The sequence below is a fragment of the Pongo abelii genome, chromosome 16 (genome assembly GCF_028885655.2).
Source record: "Pongo abelii isolate AG06213 chromosome 16, NHGRI_mPonAbe1-v2.0_pri, whole genome shotgun sequence".
In the NCBI taxonomy this organism is placed as follows: Eukaryota; Metazoa; Chordata; class Mammalia; order Primates; family Hominidae; genus Pongo; species Pongo abelii.
The window spans coordinates 85,935,206-85,958,042 of record NC_072001.2 but is presented as its reverse complement, the minus strand read 5'-3'; the positions used below and the strand labels follow the sequence as shown (position 1 = coordinate 85,958,042).

Genomic DNA, 22,837 nt, shown 5'->3' with positions numbered 1-22,837 from the left:
TTGTTGGTCATATTCTTGCCCTATGAAAACCTATACTGTAATATCTTTAATAAATGTAATTCAACTTTAATTTATGCAGGTGAGTTCATGAGGGATTTTTTTACTGTATATAATTGGGAAAGGCTTACAAGTCTCGTATACAGGTATTATTCATACAGGGTTCTTAGTTCTTTTAATATAGTGAACAAAGAACTGCTTTTTCTTTTCTTTCTTTTTTTTTTTTTTCCAGAAGACCTAAAATCTTAGATCTTGGGCACTTGAAGGCACACATTTTGTGCCATGCATTTGTTTGTCTCTGTCACCATAAAGAGATGTCTCTTCTAGACATCCCTGTATGGTTCACACTGTCCTTCTAGTCTCAGCTGAGGCCTTATCTCACTGCATGCTGGTCATCATGCAGTGTAGACTGGGAGAGGTGGGTGCTCCCTGAAACCCCTTCTACAGATAGAGGTGGTGTAGGAATGCTGTCATATACACACAAAGGATACTTTTCTTGGAGCTTTATTTTTTAATGTAAAAACCAGGATTTCATAAATGTATTCTTATTGAAAATCATAATATACATTGCTTTTGAGAAAGTACTCACAAGTATAAAGCCACAGCAAACAAAAAAATCAAAGCCAGCACTGCTAGTAGATGTTCATAATTTCTTTCATTCTTTTTACATAGATATATACATTCCTCAGTTAAGATTATGCTGTTTATACAATGTAGCTGCCTTTTTGCTTTTGTCATATCCTGAACATCTTCCCTTGCCATTAAAAGCTTTTTTATAAACAATATATTTTAAAGGGATTGAATATAGCTAAGTGGGAAAGAGCATGCCTTGAGAGTTGACTCTGTGTTTGAATTTTGGCTCCACTACTTACTGGCTGTATGACTTTTATCTCAGCTATTTCATCTGTAAAATTGAGATAACAGCACTTATCTCATAGGATAGTTATGATGATTATATGAAATAATTCAGTAAGCACCCTGTTATTTTATTTTGTGAGAGCACTGTCATTTATGAATCATTCTCAAGATTGGAAATAGTTTTTTTCAAATGCTTTGATATTGCAAGTAGAGTTAAGATAGACATCTTTGTGCATAAGTTTTGTGTCTTCATGGTGCTTTTTTTTAAACTGAGCATTCTAAGCCAATGACTTTTAATTTCTTAATACTGTTGGCTGTAGTTCTTCAGAAAGGAGATATCAATTTATTAATATATCCCACCTCATGTATATGGGAGAGTATACACCTCAAGGTGCTCTTGCTGTTAACTTTTTGCATAGTTTGGTAAGAGAAATGATGGGGTTTTTTGGGTTTTCAAAATTTTCCTATCCTTGTGAACGTTTAGAAATATGTTTAAGAATGCTTTATGTTTCTTGTAAGGTAATTTTAGACTGAAGTGCATGGAAAGAGCCCGCATATGCAGAGTGTTTTAGCTCTTGGCTTGTGTGCTGTGTGTATTTGTTTCATGGCAGCCATGGTAACATGACCCACGAATGGTCATATCACTTGTAAAGTCTGTGAGTCTATGGTTCCCAGAGGAAAGAACAGTGGATTATTATTGATTGTGGATTATTGGCTGTTTAGTGCATTCTTATAACTACTTTCATCTACTTTATTTTTGAATAAATATTTTCAAGTAGAAATGAAACCTATTGATAATAAAAGCATGTCAAGAAGGAATATACAAATGCCTATTAAATGTTCAGGAATTGAAGCACGTATATTCTTTTGTACAGGCCAAAGGAAAGAAACTTTTATTTGTACAGTTGATCCTGGAAAATATATGGAGTTTGTATGATGCTGTCTTGAAAAAGTAAGACTCTTATAACATTGTTTACTTTTAGGCATCTTTAGGCAGTATGATTTGTCTCACTTTCCAGTTTGATGAGTCGTATTTCAGAAAGCTGAGATGTTCTGAGAAAGTGAACAGAGCTTCTGCAGATGAGTTGATTACAGGGCTTGGAAGCAATTTAAAGAAGTCTATGTAACCCAGCTAAAGGGTGATGTTGGAGGGACAGGATAGCAATATTTTATAGAGTGCTGAGGTGAAGAGATAAAAGGATAGAAAGAAACATTGGGCCTTTGTTTATGCAAACCCAGGTTTAAAAAATAGTTATTAAAGTAGAAAAGGTGCTTAATAGCTAAGATCGTTAATGGGGAACTTGGGAAATAACTTGTCTGACACAAGTTTGCTTTAGTGCATTTATTTTCTAAGTTATTCCCGAGGTGGAATAATGACTTGTTAGCACTTATTTGTAAGACTGTTTTACCACTTGATATAGCTTGCTTGAGGAGATTGTGGAGAAGTACTTCCTGGGAAATCTTAAAGAAGGATTCACTTGAAAGTGTAAGAGTAGAGGTTGAGGAGGCCCCTTCTGTGGCAGCAGGATTCCCTTCAATCATTTTTAGCTTTTTTTGAAAAAGTAACACATTAGGATAAAAATATGCCGAATAATGTTGGATTCCTTTTTCCCACTGCCTGTTTATATCTGCGTATGACTTTTTCCCCTTCCAATCTTGTGTTTACTATAGGGACAAAGACAAAATTGATAAAATAGTGACTTCTTTAGGATTAAAAATTGAAGCCCAGGAGGCACGACATTCAGATCCTAAAGTTCAGATCAACGCCATTTGCAGTCAGTGGCTACCCATATCCCATGCTGTTCTTGGTATCCTTTATTCTGATAGTTTTTAATGAAATAGTTTTGATAAAGCAAGAAAAAACAATGCGTTATGGCAAGCAAGAAATTCTCTGGAAATAGCATTCAATCCAAAATAAGTCTTCTCTGCTTATTTAGTGTTCTACCATGAAACTGTATTAAATACTTTAATAATTAATACACTAATACTAATTTGTTTTAATATTACTAATGAACTTCTTTAGAAAGACAATTCTTTTGTGTTTGTTTAGTAATCTGTAAAAATAGAAATGTCTACACTAAGATTTAAATATAAGTAGGTGATATAGATGTTTGTGTTAGATAACTGTTTCATTTCAAGGTCACCTGTAGCCAACCTGCTAAGCTCTGTTCTCATTTGTTCCATGGGCCTCAGTGTTAAAGTACCTGTTATGAGGATCCTTTCTGAGCTTTAAGGAGTTTGTGAACTCCCTGAAATTGTATGCATGTTTTGAGATGTGATGCATAAAGCAGTGTTGCCATATAACACATGCATTTTCTATATGGACAGACTTTGTTACCTCCATATTTAGAGCATACAGTGAATCTTTGCTTTGGTGGGAGGCACTGGCTCAAGGTTTTGAGTCCTTAACAACAGACTTCAGCTATGGTGTGTCAGAAACTTCCTTGTCCCCTTGATATTACAGCCGAGAGAGTGGAGAGACTGATGTGCACAGGATCACAAACTTTTGACTCTCTTCCACCAGAAACTCAAGCACTCAAAGCAGGTGAGGAAAGATGGACCTGTTGGAATATACCATGTCATTGACTGTCCTCCATCCAGGCTGCTCTAGGCCAATTTGCTGAATGCTAATTTGCCAAATGGCAAATCTGCCAAATGTCCACTTCCACAAATGAACAGTTTCACGAATGACCATTTCACCAGTTTTGCCTCCCACCCTCACCCCAAAGATATTCTTGTTGCAGCCATTTTGCTCAGCCAGTAGGGTGAGACCAGCGCCTGTACACATGCTCCTCATGAGAAATGAAGCTCCCATTCTGGGCTTTATAGGTTCCATGAAATTTGCCTCTATGTGTTTTCTTATCTCTAATTCTTTTCCTCCAGTTCTATTGCTTTTGTAACCCTACCCCCAAACCACTATACTGTTGTTCTTGGCATCACTATTGACTTTTGGTTCATTAAATCTAATGGCCAGTTTTCACTCTTCATAGGACTAGATCTGTCACTAGCATTTGACGCAGTTGATCACTCCTCCTCCTTGAAACACTTTCTTCCCTTGACTTCTAGGCTTCCATTGCTTCCATTCCCTTGCTTCTGCTTTTCTTCGTGTCTCCCTGGCTGCTTATCCTTAATAATCTCTTTTTGTGATTCCTCCTCATCTCCCTGGCTTTTTAACTTTGGGGTGCCCCAAGCAAGGTTCAAGTCTTTGATCCTCATCTATTTTACCTGTAGTCCCTCTTTTGATAATCTCATCCAATCTCAAGACTTTAAATGACAACTACATACTCATAATTCCCACAATTTTGTATCTTGAGAGCTTGTCTGTTTTCTGGACTCTGGACTGATATCTAGAACTCCCTCTACACTGTGTTGTCTAAGAAGCATCTCAACTGAACATATCCCAAACTGGGCTTTTTATCTTATCCCCAAGCCTGCTCACCTAGTCATTTCCATCTCAGTTAGGGGCACCTCAATCTTTTCATTTACTCAGTCCAAAAACCTTGGAGTCATCTATGGCCCTTATATTTATCTCACACTCCAACATCCAGTTCATCACCAAATCCTTTTTATTCTTCCTCTTAAATACAGAATTCAACTATTTCCCAATATTTTCACTTCTGCCTCCTTGGGCCAAGAAACCACCATCTCTCACCTGGTTATTTTAATTGTTTAACAGCTAGTATCCCGGCCAGGCTGGGTACAGTGGTCCATACCTGTAATGCCAGCACTTTGGGAGGCTGAGGCCAGTGGATCATGAGGTCAAGAGCTCGAGACCATCCTGGCCAACATGGTGATACCCCGACTCTACTAAAAATACAAAAATTAGCTGGGTGTGGTGGTATGCGCTTGTAGTCCCAGCTACTCCGGTGGCTGAGGCAGGAGAATCACTTGAATCTGGGAGGTGGAGGTTGCAGTGAGCCCAGATCACGCCATTGCACTCCAGCCTGGGTGACAGAGTGAGACTGTCTCAAAAAACAAACAAACAGCGACAACAACAACAAAAAACAGCCAGTATCCCTGCTTCTTGATTCCGGTTAGTGTTTTATCATTATTGCAGACAAAATAGAGTGATCTTCTTAAAATATAAGTCAGGGCATGTCATTCTGTTCCTCATTCAAAGCTTCCACTGGCAAGACTTCTGATAGATGTTTGATTCTTGCTTCCTGTGGTTTTCTTTTTTCTTCTTTAAATTTTACTGTTGAATTCTTTGTATACAAATTATTTTAATGTGAGGTGATGGAGTTGTTTTAAAAAATTTCATTAATCAGTGGTTTTTTACCTCCAATATAGGTTAAGGAAAATGTTCATATGTTAATATGAAATTGTGTTAAAATTTATGTATTTAGGGATAATTGGCATTTTAATAGTATTGAATTTTAATTTATTTCTAAGAATTTGTTAATATCATAATACAGTATTTTTGTCCATTTTATTTTCTAACTTGTTATTGTGGGGGGTTGGAAAAGCTATTAATTTTTATATATCTTGATAACAAGCTACCTTGTTGATTGTTGGCCTTTGGTAACATTCCTCAATTCGGTCTTTTCTGTACTTGATAGTGAAAAATGTATTAGTGCTTATGGTAGTTGGTTAACCTCATTGCATAGCTTTAGCTTTCCTGTGAGATCCCTCACCCCGTCAAATTTGCTTGCTTTTCTTTCCTTATTTCTGCCAACTCTGTTTGCTCTTGCTCTGCTATTCTTTCCTAGCAATCTTACCCCTTTCTAATTAAAATTTTTATCATAGTTGGAAAAAGTTATGGACTTCTGGTGTATTTCGATGATGCCATGTTCTAAACATTTTAATTGTTTTCCAGAAAAATCTGTTTTTTTTAATAATGGGAAAAATAGTGACATTTTTACTTCCTATTTGTTTAGCTTTTATGAAATGTGGAAGTGAGGACACTGCTCCAGTTATTATATTTGTTTCCAAAATGTTTGCGGTTGATGCTAAGGCCTTGCCTCAGAATAAGCCAAGGTAAGGGAAAGGGGAAAGTTGGGCTGGGCTAGGAATATGGTGCATGTTTGGTGGAATGCAGTTGGGCTGTGGGTAGGGGGGACACGGATAATGCTTTTCCTCGTCAACCCAGAATTCATATCAAGCCAACCCCCAGGGTAACATACAATTTGTACAGTAGTATATCCTTTTGTGATACCTCTGTAGGAGAAAGCTGTTGAAATCAGCTCTGGGATATTGAATTGAAGTGATGTAAGTTTGAAGAGTGGTGTTAGTAGTAGTAGCAACAGTTAACTTTTATTGAACATGTCAGGCGAGTTCTAATCTAAGCCTGCCTTGTCTCATCTAATTCTACCTCAGTAATTATGAATGTATGAGGATCTCTGCTTCCCTGCGTGTATTATGTGTGCACGGGTGTGGTGGGTGTAGGAGAGGGATATTTCTCAAGTTCCAGAGTCTTGGGGAATCTGTCTCTTCTACATTTCCTGTTTTTTATGTGTGTTCCCCTCCTTCTGTCTCTGCTGCTTTCCCCACTAGTTTAGATTCTGATCATCTCTTGTGGATATTGTTGCAGCAACCTGCTAGCTGGTTCTCCTGCCCCATCTTTAAAAGTTCCACTGATCCACTTGCCATTCTTTCTTTAGAGTGATGTTTATAAGACTCAGCTATGAAGATATGTCTCTTGCTCAAAAACCCTTAATGATTCTCACTGCCTTGAGCAGTTTTGATTCAAGTGTAAAGGGTTGGCGATGATTTCAGTGGTACTTAGGGAAATAAGTTTTAATTTAATTAGTTGTCATATTTATTTTAATGTGTATTTGTGTGTATTGCCTGTGTATGTCAAGTGATAAAGCTTTTACAGTGATGAGATTTTGAAGTTTTATTGAGTTAAAAGTGTTTGTGCATTTAAATAAGTATTAAATAAATCATATGCAGATATAGCAGAAATCATGAAAATAATATGTGAGTGACTGAAGGTCAGATCATCAGCCTGTGAAATAAACTTGACATGTCTTAGTGGCATTTCAGAACCACCATGACCTGACCCCAAACCATGTTTTGACTAGATTTTTATTTCTGTTTCTCTAATATACTAGTGTCGAACAAATGTCATATCTTTACTTGTGCTGTTCCTCCATCTGAGAAGGCTTCTTTTTCTCTGATAAAATTCTGTTTGTCCTTCAGGAGAAAGGTTATGTGTTGTTTTTTAGTACTTCCCTAGTGATTTGGACATAGGTGTATTCAATAATTTTTGCCCTGGGGATAAGTAAAGGAATAGATGGGTGAGTAAATGAAGAATGAATGAGTGAATATCCGAATGGGGGAATAACAGGTCAGTGAATGGTTGAATGAGTGGCTAAATGAGTAAGTAAATGAGTGAATAATGGAAGGAATGCATGTCTAATTATGTATCTAGGCTACTCCCAGATAATATTTCAGTGCTACATGTAGTAACAATTTCTTGTAGTCACAGTTTTAGGATATTGGATATTTTTTGGCCATTGGGAGTATCTGAGAGATTCTGGTAGAATCATAGGGAATATCAGAGAATTGGAAAACTTGCTGTTAAGATTTGAAATACATGTATTTATATCATTTAAAATTCCTACCTCTACCCATCCTTCATTTTTTTGCTGATGAATGATAGTATCAGTATGCCTCTCCTATTAATTACATTTTCTGTGAATGTTTTTCTTAATAATTCATCATATGCTTTTCGGATTTTAGTATATTTCTGATAGTGCAATCCATTCTATTCCATGAAGTTTCTTTACTGATTTTATTTTTGTCATTGGTTTTTAACCAGTATATCAGGTTCAACAATTGTTACGTAATAATATAGTGTTTTCAGGTATACCTGGGTAAGGTCATCATCATTAGTTTGTTCTTTTCTATCTTCTAGCTGATTTTTTTTCATTTAAGTTTTATTTGTAAAATGTGGGGAAATGTATCATTGAAAGTTGGTTTGATAGCATTTTCATCTCCATTGTATTAGATATACAAGCCAGGAATAGCAGAGTATTATTTTCCTTTAGTATAGAGTACAATGTATTAGTGATATGTGCCAGGGAGAAAAGTAAGGCAGGAAACAGGATTCGGCACCCACAAACCCTAAAAAATTTTTCCCTAACTTAATGAAGACACTGACCTTTACTCACTGCTCAACAATGCCGCTGTGGTTGTAAATGAAGTGTGGGACTGTTACAGGACTTTCTCCTTTGTTCTTATGTTCTTGCCTCTTTTCTTTGCTTCTTCAAATTCATCTTCCAACCTGACATTTGAATCTTCGGTCAACATTCTCACCTCTGGTCTCCTTCATCTCAGTATTAGTGACTATTGTCCCTTCAGGAAGTAACATCCATGGTTAGTTTAACTGTGGCCTAAGTAACTTAATGCTCACAGCTGTTTCCTCACTAGTAGGGCCCCATTTTCTTGTAATTAAATTTATTTGTTCTCAACAAATACTGGATACACAGTGGGTACTTTTTACACATCCTTGCTGATTACTATCTGCTTTGTTCCCCTCTACCATCATTCCCAGTGCCCACAGCAATGTGTGGCACACAGTAGTTGTTAACTGGATGGATGGATAGATACATAGATAGACAGCAAGCATCTATACAGTTGATGCTTACTTAATGACTGTACATGCTGATTATTCCAGATCACTTCATGAACTTAGGCAGATGAGGATTTAATCTGCAAGATGAACAAATACACTTCTTTTTTCACTAAAACTAAAGTGAAATCACATTTACGTAAGATGATGTTATCATCTTTAATTCCTCCTGGAGGAAAGACATAACCTGGTGATAATGAGCATAGACTTTAGAGCCATACAGATCTGGATTTGAATTATGGCTCCTCCATTTAATATCTGTGTGATGTTGGGTCTAGTTACTTAAGTTTTCAAAGTCTCCCTTTTCTTATATGTAAAATAGGAGTATGATATCTACTTCATTTAATTGTTGTGATAAATTATGTGCTATAATATATGTAAAGTGATTAACACAGTCTCTGGATCATCGTGATAAACCCGTTGGAAGAGACCGTTTCTCTTTAGATGCTAGCAGGTACCTCTGGTATTTTTTCCTTCCTACTCTAATAATAAAAATGTATTCTGCATTTATATTTTAATTCACACTTTTCAGATATTCATATAAGTTTTTAGCAAAAGTCTAGAAACAAAGTTGTCAAAGGATTGGTTGAAGGAACAGCTAGAGTGCTCAGCCTGGGGAAAAGAAGGGAGGCGGGGAAGGCATGAATGCTGGTGATTGAAAGGAAAGGGGAGGGAAGTAGGTTTGTTAGATGTTGCTCCGGAGGAGAGAACTGCGGCCATGGCTAGAAATTGTGAGGAAGCAGAGTTCATTCTGTATTTGAAAGTCCTGACATTTAGAGCTTCCTATAATGAGGAGCTTGTCTCTTGCAGTGGTAGTGTGGCCCCCTAGTGCCAGCAATTTTGATTGCCTGATGAGACACCTGACCAAGCTAGGCTCAAGGATTGTTTCTCATATTTTTGTATTCTATTGCACAGCCTAGTGACCTGCAGCAGAGTGGGTGTGAGTGGAAGGGCCTACTCTTGGAACTGAACTCATTGCTTTTGAGGGACAGGTGCTAAGGAAGGCAGAAGTAGTGTCTAGTCCTGGACACTAGGACTAGAGAAGTCTTGTCTAGCAGGCAGATATCTGAAGAATATAGCAGTGGACAGTCAATGATTTAAGCAGTTACCTTCCAGGTTAGCTTACATGAAACAGAAAGGTAGAAGGAGTTAGGCCACTTTGCATCAGGAGCCCTAAGGGTCTGTGGCCAGTAGGCACAAGACAAGTAGGCAGAATGGCTACCTGCATGGCTTCCAGTGCTTACAGAGAGAGGAGGGGAATATGGCATGGCAAGGTGGGGATGAAGGTTATCAGTTAGGTGTGAAGTCTGAGATTGGGAAATAAAGCAGGAATCATAATGTTAAAGGTGATGGACAACACAGGAGAGAGGCACAAAGTGTTGGGACCAGGAAGAGTTGTCCAGCTTCCAGAGCTGGAGCATAAAGTTAGGACCAGAGGACTAGCCTGAGTGCTTTGATGCTCAGTCCCGGAGTATAGGGCAAAGGATGCTGTTATTCTATCAGCCTTGGGCAGGGATTGGTCTTGTTCATGTGTTGGGGTTGAGCATGCAGGTAGGTTCATAAGGACCCCTACGTGGGAAGGGAGCCAAGTCCTAGGAAACAGTCTACCTGCCTGGTTTCTACCTTCCAAACCCAAACTGCCAAACAGAATTTGTATTCGACTTAGTGCTCCCCTTTTGTCAACATCTTTTTAGTATTAAAACTCTAAATACCTTCTCTGTGTCCTGACAGACATGAGGGTAGTTCTTTAGGAAAAAGAACTTAATTACCTCCCCCACCCCTTCTCATTCTTACCTCCAGGGAAAACCACACATACGCACCCACGCACTGCCTTTTCTGCGATGGTGCTTCTTGGGTCTAACAAGGGCTGATCATTTCAGTTTGACCTTCTAGTCCTGATGAATTGCCAGTACTCATCCTGACCTTGAACCCTTCCTCTTGAACCCGTTATTGAGGCCTTATGCTTGTTTCCCTTCCAGGGTTGTTCCAAACCCTGATATCTGTCACTCTTTCCCTTCCTTCTTGCTGTTCTTTGCCGTTTCCAGAAGGAATATAGGTATCTGAGAAAGGTTCCATACTATAGTACATTGCTCCAGATGGGGGCTTGGGCTCTTGCATGTCAGTTCATAAGTTCAGAATAGTTGGGACACAGCATTATTAGAGAGAGGCTGATAGGCCCTCTCCTATTGCTACAGACAGGGAGAGGACTTGGAGAAAACTGCCTGGAATGGAGCTGGGACCAATCTTCATCTTACCCAGCCACATCAATACTTGCTGTTTCCCTACTTGGATAAACTGAGAGATGACAACATATTTGTGATATCCTGTAGGCCTCTCACTCAAGAAGAAATTGCTCAGAGACGTGAACGTGCAAGACAAAGGCATGCAGAGAAGCTTGCAGCAGCGCAGGGACAGGCACCCTTGGAGCCCACCCAAGATGGGAGTGCCCTTGAAACATGTCCAAAAGGAGAGGAGCCAAGAGGTATAGCTTTCCTAAGTAGGCTCTGTTGCAAAGTGTTTGCCTTTTTGCTTAACTTGGGACACTCATCCTTTAGTTCTTGAGCTTTTTAAGCTTTAATCATATTTTTATCAATATTCTTTTCATTCTTGGTGTTTTGTTTTCTTTTTTTTTCTGAAACTAGACCAAATATATCATATTCGCTCTTCCTTCTGTGTTTCCAGACAGTTCTTGAATTAAGAGGGCATTCTTGGCACTAATTATCTTTTTGTTTCTGTCAGGTGACAAGCAACAGGTGGAAAGTATGACCCCTAAACCTGTGCTCCAGGAAGAAAACAACCAAGAGTCTTTTATTGCATTTGCTCGGGTGTTCAGTGGTGTGGCTCGAAGAGGGAAGAAAATTTTTGTCTTGGGGCCCAAATACAGTCTTCTTGAGTTTTTACGAAGGGTAAGGATTGAAAGTAAAATATTTATATATTGTTTCTCGAGGGTCTGATATCTTTTCACATTTTGTTGGGACTGGTGATTATCTTATTGGTAGATTTAGCTTGTCTCTGGAAAGGCACAGTTGAGTGACTGTGTATCTCCTTTTGTGTTGCTTTGATAACGTTTGTCATATATGTCTCAATTAGTAGCATTTAGGAAACCAAATCAATATGTGGACCAAATTTTTAGGCCTTATTTAATTATAAGGCTTTTCTCTTCTAGGCAAGAGTCACCTTGTGGTTAGAGAAAAGAACTGATAAGAGCAGATGTCATGCTGGAGCCAGGGCAATGGCTGATCTTTGAGAAACAGGAAGATCCAAAAACTAGCTGGCTTAGGCCAAAGGTGTGGGCAGTGAGCAGGGGATAGGCAGGAGTTGCATGGCACACAGACCCTGAGTCTGGACAGGAGGCTCTGTAAGTAGGTGAACAGGCAGCAGCTAAACATGCCTGAGCCAAGGGGCAAAACAGAGATCACAGGCTAGAGATGTCTCAGAACATTTTTGGAAGTGAGCGAGATATATACATTGTAATTATATCATAATTACATAATAGAAGTCATAGGATGAAGACAGTGCCAGAGGTCCAAGTAGCCAGTCTGGATCAGCACAAAGCAGTAAGCTAGGAAATTGTCAGCTGGCACGGTGGAGCGTCATGAGCACAAAAACACATGCTCCTCTCTGTGCAGGAAGCAGCCTGTCTGTAGATAAACCAGGGAAGCTGTGGTACTTGGCTACAAGTGAGAGAGAAGGAGGTAGCAGTTGAAGTAAGTCTCTGCCATCAGTTTTTCTTTGCCTTGAATGCTTATTCCATGAGTTTTAGCAGTTTAATCCTTGGAGAGTGCAGTGCTGCGTGGCAGTGAAGCAGTCCTTGTTGAGCTATGGCATGTTCTAATTTAGCAAGAAAGATCACAGCACTTGGTGTGTATAGGGTTATATTTTATGGGAGTCTGAAAGTGATATAATATATATGGAAACTCATCTATGATTATCTTGGCTTGGACATAATTGATAGTTTGCTGTTTATCAGTAAGGGTCAAGTATCAGTTAATTTTTTTCTTTTTTGTGAAGGTAAATGAGCAAGAAATTGTTATTTAGTGAAACATTGATTTATTTGGCATTACAGATTCCATGAACAATCCAGTTTATCTCTGCATAATGTGTCTTTGCTACAAGTTGAAATCAGTTGCTTATGTGTCTCATGTCTTAAGCAGGAATGATACAATACATTGACAGCTCAAATGGCTTCTTATTTCAGTAATCAGAGCAACATAAAACCTAATTCCAACTGCTTAAAAAAAAACCTGAAATATTTCAGACCTACCCTCAAAGTAACCTCTACCCAGAATTTGTGTTCATCTTTTGTGTTAGTTTTCTGTTACTGCATATTACAGATTACAACAAATGTAGCAGCTTGAAACATTACACATTTTGTCATCTCACAGTTTCTGTGGGTTAGAAAACCAGACATGGCTTAGCCGCATCTTCTCCTTAGCGTCTCACAAAGCCACAGTCAGAATGTTGGCCAGGGTGCGTTCTCATCTGGAGGACTGACTGATGAAGAACCTGCTTCCAAGCTCATAAAGGTTGTTGTCAGAATTCATATATTTGAACCTGTAGTACTGAGGGTCCCAGATTTTTTCTGGCCATTGGCTGCCCTCAGCTGCTGGAGGCCACCTACAGTTTCTTGTCATGTGGACCTTCCCAACTTGGAGGCCGTCTTCATCAAGCCATACAAGAGAGTAGAAGGAGTCTCCTAGCAAGACAGAGTCCTGTATGATGGTATAGAATCACAGTGTGACATCTCATCACCTTTGCCGTATTCTGTTTGTTAGAAGCAGCAAGTCACAGGTCCCACTCACACTCGGGAAGGAGGTTTCTAAACAAAGGTGTGAACACTGGGAAGCAGGCATCATGGGAGGGGCACCTTTAGTCTGTCTGCCACATCCTTCTCTTGCTTTTCTTTGTAGTTTTACAACCTGTGTATGTATTTCTAAAGAATATTGTCACATTTGCATGCTTTTGAAACTTTGTATAAATGGAATTTTACTGTAGTTATTCTACAACTTGCCTTTTTTTAACTTAACATTGTGAGATTAATCTATGTTAATGCCTACTCCCGTAGCTCATTTATTGTTCAGTGTGACATAGGATTCCTTTACTTAAATGTACATTTTATTTATACAATTTTTTGGTCACTATATATTTGCTGTTTTCGTGTTTTTTTTTCCAAATCTAAGCAATGCTACCTTGATTATTTTTGTATATATCTCCTTATGCACATTTACAAGAAATTCTAGGGAATATACCTATAGTGGAGTTGCCTTGGTAATCTTCTGGTTAACAAGATAATTCCAATTTATTTTCCAAAGTAGTTGTAATTTACACTCCCAATAGGAGTGTTTAACAGTTACAGTTGTTCCACATGCTCACCAAAATTTGATTTTGTTAGGCTTTTGATTTGTGCCAGTCTGATGGGTATGATATGGTGTTTTGCAGTTTTAGTTTACATTTTTCTTATTATTCTTTTAATACATTTATTGATCAATCTTGTGTTCTCGTGTGAAGATATTAATAGTTCTTGGAGTCATTTCCCTGTTTTTCTGTTATGCTTCTTTATTGTTTTAAATACTGCTTTTCAGATGTCCTTTGTATATTCTGGATACTAATTCCTTGTCAGTTTTGAATTTTGCAAATTTCTTCTCCAGTGTAAAACTTATTTTTACTTTCCATTTGGTACCTTTTAATAGGCAGAAGTTCTTAATTTAAATATAGTCGAATTATCATTATTTTATGGATTTTGCTTTTTTTATCTTAAGAAAATTGAAACTAAGTCTATATTGAAGTCACAAAACTTTCTCTCATGTTTCCTTCTAAAGTTTAATATTTTACCTTTCATGTATAAATATTTGATTGAATGTTTGTGAAGAAGGGATCCAAGTTCATTTTTTCCTCATATAACTGTCCAGCTGTTCCAACATTAGTGAATAGTCCATCTTTATCCACTAATTTGCTTTGTCCACTCTGTCAGAAATCAGATTATTACCTATGTACATAGATCTGTTTCTGGACTAATTTTATTTTTTCTGTTTGTCTCTAACTGTCTCTGTTCAGTGCTGTCTTCATTTTTCAATGTTTTGACATCAAAAAGACCAAATCCCTTTACTGTGTTTTTCTTTGTTAGTGTCTCGTTTGTTCCTATTTGCTCCTATATATCAAGTTTATGGTCAGCTTGTCAGCTTCTATGAAAAGCCCTGTTGAGGCTTCGATTGGAATTACTTTATGTCCATACACCTATTTGGCGTGAATCAACATTTTATAATACAGCATCTTTCCATCCATGAATGTATTAGGTTTATTTATCGATTTAGGTCATTTTAAATGTCTTTCATGAAGTTTTATAGTTTTATTTATAAAGAGTTTTGATCATTGTTGTTAGATTTATTACCCACTATCTTATATTTTGTTGCTATTCTAAAAATCGTTTTAAATATACATATTTTCTATTTATTGCTATTTATTTATGCATTTTCTATTACTAATTATAGAAGTGTAATTACCTTTGTATATTGATCTTGCATTTTTGCCACCTTGCTAAGCTGTCTTACTAATTATGATTTATCTGTAGCTTGTTTTAAGTGGATGGTCATATTGTGTAGATAATTCCATTTCTTTCTATTCAGTGCTTATAATTTTTCTATCTCTCCATCCCATCGTTAGAGCTACTTTGAGAGTTGTCATTGTATCAGAACACATTTAGATGTAACATGTGCCTGAAAGGTCATCATTTTCATGAAGTTTCTAGAGTCTACCCTAGCACAGGGGCCTCTCCATCCTCTGAACCTTTATGAATTTACTTGCCTATACTACCTTTTTGTTGGTCACCCTATGCTTGTGATGTTAATCATCTTTGTTTATGTTGTATCTCAGCCATTTTTTCTCTTCATAGCATTAGGGCAGCACCCCAGGCCTAAGAGCACCAAAGATAGGCTGGTTGGTTAATTGAAATGCTTTCTGGATACTTGCATTTATATGGTGGATATATTTCTGAAGACTTCACACAATGCAAAATTTGAATCATTTGAGACAATATTTCCATAAGAATAAATATGATGTATGGGGAGCTAATAAATCTAATATACTTTTACTTGTATATTTTTGCTGTAAATGTACTCTGTCCTCTCATTAGTGTTCCTAATATATCACAGCATGCTCTTCCATATGAACAATATAGCATATAATAGCAGTTTGGCCTTTTTTTTGTCATTTTTATCATCTCTAACTACCCTTCCAAAGTTATTTTTATGTGTTACTTGGCACTAGCACCAGCCCTTGTTGAATACTTGAAGAACATTATAATAAGAGTAAAACAACTTTAAATGATCATAGTAATAATGAGTGTTCAAGTAATAGCACAGTAGTCACCAGAACTGGTGTATGACATGGTTCACATAAATAACCAGGGGCTGTGGGAATCAGCCAAAGTGACAATACCAGGTCACAACAGAATTTATGTTACTTAGCCATAAAGCTTATGATTAAATGAGAATCTAGACAATTTTTTAGTATTTGAGCAGTTTCAGTATTTCAAATTTTATTCATAAAGTGAGACATATTTTATCACACCATTTCAAATGTTCATATTTCAGGTTTACATGAAATGTTGCTATACCATATCTTACTGATGAATAGAAATAACTTTACAAATACCAATTAATGCTTCCAAATGCCTCCTAACTTGTCTTCAATCATTTTTCTTTGCCCAGGTACCATGAGGCTTCTCAGCTCCACCAGATGACCTCCTCCAAGTCCCCCACGTGGCATACCGTGCTCTGGAAAACTGTATCTTCTGATGGGAAGAGAATTGGAATATCTAGAGGAGGTACCTCCAGGAAATGTGCTAGATAGGGTGATGCTGTTTATTGTATCCTTACTCCATTCTAGGAGATTATCTAACATGTCACTGAAAATTTAGTGAAATTTTTGAAGGGAATAACTTTATTCTTTAGATTGATAGTTTTTTTTTTTTCTGGTATCTTTAACTTAGTGCATTTGTGCGTTTGAGCAACTAACATGGAGATCAGTTACTTGCTGTGAATTATAGTAGTTCTGTTTTTAAAATGTATTGCTTAAGTAACTTGTAAATGCTCTAGCCTAAGCTGGAGTTCCATTTATTTCAGAGTGAGAGGGGAAATTCATGCCCACATAAAGTCAATCTAGATGACTAAGGCATTTCTGGTTCTACAGATTAGATTCTAAATTGTTGGAAACTATTCTGATGTAAAGGTCTATTTAAACTCATTGCTTTTTTCCCATGCTTTTATCCTTTGAGTATTGCTTTGCTAAGATTAGTTGATTGTCAGTTTATATCTGTAAATATTATTCTTCATCTCCTTAGTGTTATCACTTGTTTGACTTCTGCCCCTCATTTGCAGAATTCACTTTTTTAGTTTCTTAGTGCAACCTTAAAGACTCAGATTAAGAAATTTCTCTTGCATCCAGAGTATATTATAGAATACTGTATCCCGTTGTACTGTTAGATTCTGAACCTTAGGGTCATTGTCAGCTATAGAGCTATTTATTGAGTGATTGCTTGGTTTGGGAATTCTCCGCTTTTTAGAAAAAGGTTTAACTTTTTTAAAAAAGGTCTAGTCTGTTGGTCCAGAATAGCTAATGGTTTGTCTGGATTTTATAGACTTGAATCCAAGAAATTTGCCAAAGCATGTTGCCGTTCACCTACAGAGATATATTCTTTTCTTTATTTAATTTTTTGGCATGAAATTTATAGAATGCTTAGCTTCTCATCAGTGTTACCTATTTTCTTCCATCCCTTTGGAAAATGCCATTTAACCTTAACAATTGATACACCTTATTAAGCTGCCACAGCCAACTTTATCAGAAAGGACATTGGAAGAATGGAACACACCCTACTTTTGTTCATAAGCCTTCGTTGAGATTACTGTATTGCTCAAATTAAATGGAACATGAAGTATAAGATCTCCAGCATGATGCTCAAGGGAAAGAAAAGGTATTCTGCTGAGTGAATGGTTTTTATACGATCTTCTGTAATTAAGGCATGGTGTTTGTGTTGTTTCCCTAGTACATGATGAGAATGAGGGATACATTAGTTTCTGGTTTTCTTTTTTCTTTCTGTTGCTGAATTTCTAGATACTGTCCAGGACTGAGGTTAAGTGGTGTATAAGGAGAGAAACGACTTCTCTCTCTTCTACTTCCCAAGGCAGCCTCAGCTCTGCCATATGGTACAGGGAGACAAACTTACTATAAGCTAAAATTTTTCATTTATTCTTGGAGAAGAGGTATACCTTGACTTCTTTTATTGACCTTTTAAAAAAGTGAGATGGTAGCATAACATGGGGTAAGGATGAAGGTGACTAAATCTTTGTTTACCAAATTAACTTATATAAGACTAAGCCAGATTGACAACCACTTTGTTTGGATAGAAGAGGAAAAGCCAGATTTATTTCCTATAAGAGTTAGGATTGTATTTAGCTGCAAGTAACCAGAAAACCAACTGCATAGTCTTAAACTTCACTCAGTAGAAAGCCCAAGGGTGGACAGTCCAGGGCTGGTGTCATGACTCTTCGGTGTCATCAGGGAGCCACTGGCTCAGCATGTGGCTTTTGTCCCCATAGAAGCAAGATGGCCTTATATCTCTGAGAAGCATACCCACATTCCTCGCAGGAAGAGAGCACAAGGGTCAAGACCTTCTAACAGGATTAATGTTTTTATTTGGAAAGAAATGCCTCTCTAGTGACTTCTGTATATATTCTCATTTTTGTAATTTTGTCGTATGTCTACTCCTAGCTGCCGGGGAGGCCTGGGATTGAGTGTTTTACTCTTCCAGCCTCTGTAGTTAAGGCAAAAGACATTGGGGTTGTGAATGGCTTTTGAATAGCCAGTCCACACTCAGCTGCATTCGCCTTCCATTCACCTGGTGATGCCTGAGGTGCCTCCATTAAGGTTCTGTTTTCTTTACATTAAAGAGAAAGATAGTCCACCAGAAGGATTTTGAGTGTAACATTGAAGGAATTGGAATGCAGCCAGCCACTTTGATGGGGCTTTTTGAATTGAAACATATAGTAATTGTTTTTCTTTTATTAATTGAAATCTGATTGAGTCCCCTGCCTGACTGGAAAGCATGAGTATACCAAAATTCTGGCCATAGTTTTGCCACTCACTAGTTATATGGCCTCAGGCCAGTTATGTAACCTTGCTGGGCTTGTTTTCCCAAATGATTTGGACTAGAGCAATGATTACTAATACTTCTTATGATAGAAATAGAACAGCCACTTTTAATTTTTTATGAGAAGACTGTGGATTCCCAGGGATACTTTTATTTATCCTAACCGGGATTTGTCATATATCCTAAAGTTTAAAGATAAAGCATTAAATAACATTGCATGGAGTACATTTTATTGCTGTAGCTATAAAATACTAACAAAATTGTATTTGTAATTTTTTTGGTAAAATACAAACAGACTTGAAGTTTCAAATTGTCATTATATGATGGCAGGTTGACATCCTAGGTGGAGATGGAGTGAGTTAGACATTTTTTACTCATGTCGTGAAGATCTTCCCTGGATTTTGTCAGTTTCCCAGTGGCTTAAAAAAAGTTCTAAACTAGATTATCTTCAAGATCGCTTCTAGCTTTTAACACTTAGGCTGTTTTTCTTAAAGAAAAACCTTATTTGAGTAATTAGGATATTTCCCTCCCTAGTGTTTATTAGGAGGAAGAGTAAATGTTTTGATATGATTATTTGGGTTGATTGATAACCCATTTTAATGGCTTCATTAAAACATCTTGAACGGTTACCTGCCTCAAAGTCATAGAATTACCTTTTCAGGCAAATTTTACTTGTTCCTTGATTAAAAATATGTAGCATATGTTAGCAGTAGCAGCAGTCTCATAAGCCAGGGTGTTTAATAAAAGCAACTTTTCAAAGCTAGGAGTAAGTTTAAGACAGGACAGAAGAGGCCAGAGAGTCTGGTATATTAAGGGGTAAGAAGAAAACTGCCCAAGAGAAGGCTAGCTGCCAGCTACAGGTGATAAATGCTGGGGTTCCAGCTTTTGGCTTTCTAGGGTGAGTTGACTGTGACCAGGTATGGCAGCACATTTTTTATTTTTCTTTGAAACAGATTTGTCTTCTCAGGTAGTTTTGAAATGGAAAGAATAAGATGGCTGCATTGGGCTGAAATAATCTATATGCTCCAATTACCTGTTGTTGCATAATAAAACACTCAAAGCCTAGTGACTTAAAATAAAGATGGTCCTTATTTTTTCAAGCATCTGCCATTCAGGCATAGTTTGGTGGGAATAGCTCATCTCTTCCATGTGGTGTCTATTTTTTTTTTTTTTTTTTGAGACAGAGTTTCCCTCTTGTCACCCAGGCTGGAGTGCAGTGGAGCAATCTCGGCTCACTGCAACGTCTGCCTCCTGGGTTCAAGCGATTCTCCAGCTTCAGCCTCCCGAGTAGCTGGGATTACAGGCACCCACCACCCATGCCCAGGTAACTTTTGTATTTTTAGCAGAGACAGGGTTTCACCATGTTGGCCAGGCTGCTCTCAAACTCTTGACCTCAGGTGATTCACCCTCCTTGGCCTCTCAAAGTGCTGGGATTACAGGTGTGAGCCACCACGCCTGGCCCCACGTGCTGTCTTTTGAGATGGCCCAAAGCCTGGGGACTAAAGTCATATGGAGGCTATTTCAAGCACATGTCTGGAGATTGATGCCGGTTGTTGTCTGGAACCTTATTTGGGAGTAGAACTAAGGCCTTTGCATATGGCTGCTTGGCTTCCTTACAGCATGGTGACTAAGTTTTACAGGTGAGCGACCCAACAGAGAGAGCCAGGAGGAAGGTATATCACCTTTTATGACCTAGCCTTCAAAGCCTTCAGCCCCATTTCTGCCACATTCTGTTTATTAGAAGTGAGTCACTGCAGCTGGCCCATGTTCAAAGGGAGGGAACTGACTCTGCCTTTTGATGGAAGGCATGTCAAAGTATTTGTGGATATGTTTTAAAACAACCACATTGCTAATCGTAGATAATTTCTTGTTTCTTTTTGCATTTTAACAGACTCATGAAAGGACACATATAAAGAGATGTTCATAGTGATAAGGGCACACCTGTAAACTTCACCTTTTTTACTTTTGTTAAAAAGTTGTAATTCCTATGTAATAGGAAAATAGTGGAGACCAATATGATTGGTACCCATATGCTTTTCATCATAAATGATACGGAGTCAGTAAATTTATCAAGTGCAGATGAAAATTTTTGTTGGAAAAGGAAATGAAAACATTACATGGCATTCTTGGACAATTCAGCATTATTCAGTCAAAGTCCAAAGCAAAGTTATTTTATTGGCACTTGAAAAGTGCAGGTTTCACATTTGAACTCAGCTATAAGTCACTTAGAGAACTTATATGTGCCGATAAGTGTAGAATAGATTTTGTGGTCTGGAAATAGTTGATTTAAAGTTTAAAGTTATTTAATTCTAACCTGATGTTTATAAAGTTGGTATAGATGGGACCAGAGAGACCTCACCATGTTTAGCACACAATAGCCTTTTGTTCTTTTCCCTGCTGAGAATATCTCTAAAAACAAATGTTTGCTACAGGCTCCTATTAAAATGTGAGGGGAAATTGAATTAGGATTCCAAATCTTTAGCCTTTTCTTATACTCCTTTAGATCTCTTCCATATGGTTAAATCTTTAAAAGTTCAAGGACATATTCTGAGAGGAAACATGATATTCTTCTTTTCACAGCATGAGGAAAATAATAAATATTAATTAGCCTTTTTCTGAACTGGTTTTAGTTCTGCCATGGTTGGTTGCTAGGTTGATAGGAAGTCAGTGTCGATAATCTGTGTGTGTGTGTGTGTGTGTGTGTGTGTGTGTGTGTGTGAATCCTTAGTCACGTGGGGTAATCTAGGCGTCAGAAACCTTTGTTTCCCAGCCTCCCAAAGTGCTGGGATTATAGGCGTGAGCCACCACACCTGGCCAGGAAGCATCTTAAAAGAGTCAGATGGAAGGGTTTTTACTAGCAAATTTGATTTAATTTATTTCAAGGGAAAGCTTAGTAGTATTCGGCTCTTAAGACTTTGTGTTACTTCTATAATGTTTTTAATTCACTTACTAGTGAATTTCTTTTAAATGTACTTTATTATCAACATTTCCATTTGGAGATAATCTGTTTTAATGAGTGAAAACCTAATAGTCATTTCTTAGTTTTAAGAGTTTCAACTGATTTTAATGGCTTTTCTTTTACAGATAATAATAATTTTATTATCTTTTTTCCTAATAGTTATGTGTCATATTTCTTTTTATTTTCATATTGCTTATAAGAATATGGTACATAATAATAATTACAGTTGCTATTTTGTCTAGTTCCTTCCAGACTTTAATGGGAATGCGTCTGGTGTTTTAGTTTCAGGTTTGCTGATGCCTGTTGATTCATGGTATCTCTTATTTATCGTGCTGGGAAAGTATTTTTTTTTTTTAAATAATCAGGAATGGATACTGAATTTTACTGATGCATTCTTAGCATCTGAACACAAAGTTATAGAGTTTTTCTCCTTGCTGTAATTTGATGTCATGAATTATATTTAATTTCCTGATTATTAAGACGTCCTTGCATTCCTAGGTAAAAAAAAAAAACAACAAAAAACCCAAAACAGCACTCGATCATTGCATATTCTTTTCAAACACTTTTATGTTCAATGTACTGCATTTTATCCAGAATTTTCTTGCATTATAAGTTAAAATGGCCATTATTTTCTTGGTATCATAATACCAAAATGGGAAGTTTTCATTTTTTCTACCCTCTAAAGCTGCACTCTCCATTTGGTAGCCTCTAGGTACATTTACTTACTTAAATTTAAATAGATTGAAATCAAATAACATTAAAAGTTTACCCATCAATTGCACTAGCCATATTTCAAGTGCTTAATAACTATGTGTGGCTAGTGGTTACTGTATTGTATAGTGCTGCTCTTGAGAAATTTGTATATGATGTAAGAATTACCTTTTCTTCAAAAGTTTTGAAATAGTTCACTCGTAAAACTAACTGGGCTCGATGCGTAAAATAGTTGATTCTTTCCATCTGGTAAACTTTATCTTTCTCATTTTCAGTTTTGTATATTTGCGTTTTCTTGTTTGATTTCTTTATTATAAATTTTTTTATTTTAATGTAGTTTTATATAGAGTTAACGTTTTAAAGTTCTTTTTAAAAGATAACTTTCAGTATAGTGCAAGCCATAATATTGGTGCATTTGAAAATGCAGATAAGGCTGGGTGCCGTGGCTCATGCCTGTAATCCCAGCACTTTGGGGGGTGGAGGCGGGTGGGTCACCTGAGGCCAGGAGTTCAAGACCAGCCTGGCCAACATGGTGAAACCCCGTCTCTACTGGAAATAGAAAATTAGCTGGGCATGGTGGTGGGTGCCTGTA

At 37.3% G+C, this 22,837-nt stretch overlaps 1 protein-coding gene across 1 annotated transcript in view; it reads left to right on the top strand.

The window, feature by feature from the left end:
• Positions 1 to 22,837, top strand: part of LOC100452275 (golgin subfamily A member 6-like protein 22) — a 122,924-nt gene that overhangs the window by 25,231 nt on the left and 74,856 nt on the right. The window contains exons 7-12 of the mRNA XM_063716273.1: positions 1,731 to 1,807; positions 2,527 to 2,663; positions 3,278 to 3,400; positions 5,733 to 5,832; positions 10,762 to 10,913; positions 11,171 to 11,337. Coding sequence (XP_063572343.1) covers positions 1,731 to 1,807; positions 2,527 to 2,663; positions 3,278 to 3,400; positions 5,733 to 5,832; positions 10,762 to 10,913; positions 11,171 to 11,337 — 756 coding nt within the window. The remainder of the gene's footprint in view (positions 1 to 1,730; positions 1,808 to 2,526; positions 2,664 to 3,277; positions 3,401 to 5,732; positions 5,833 to 10,761; positions 10,914 to 11,170; positions 11,338 to 22,837) is intronic.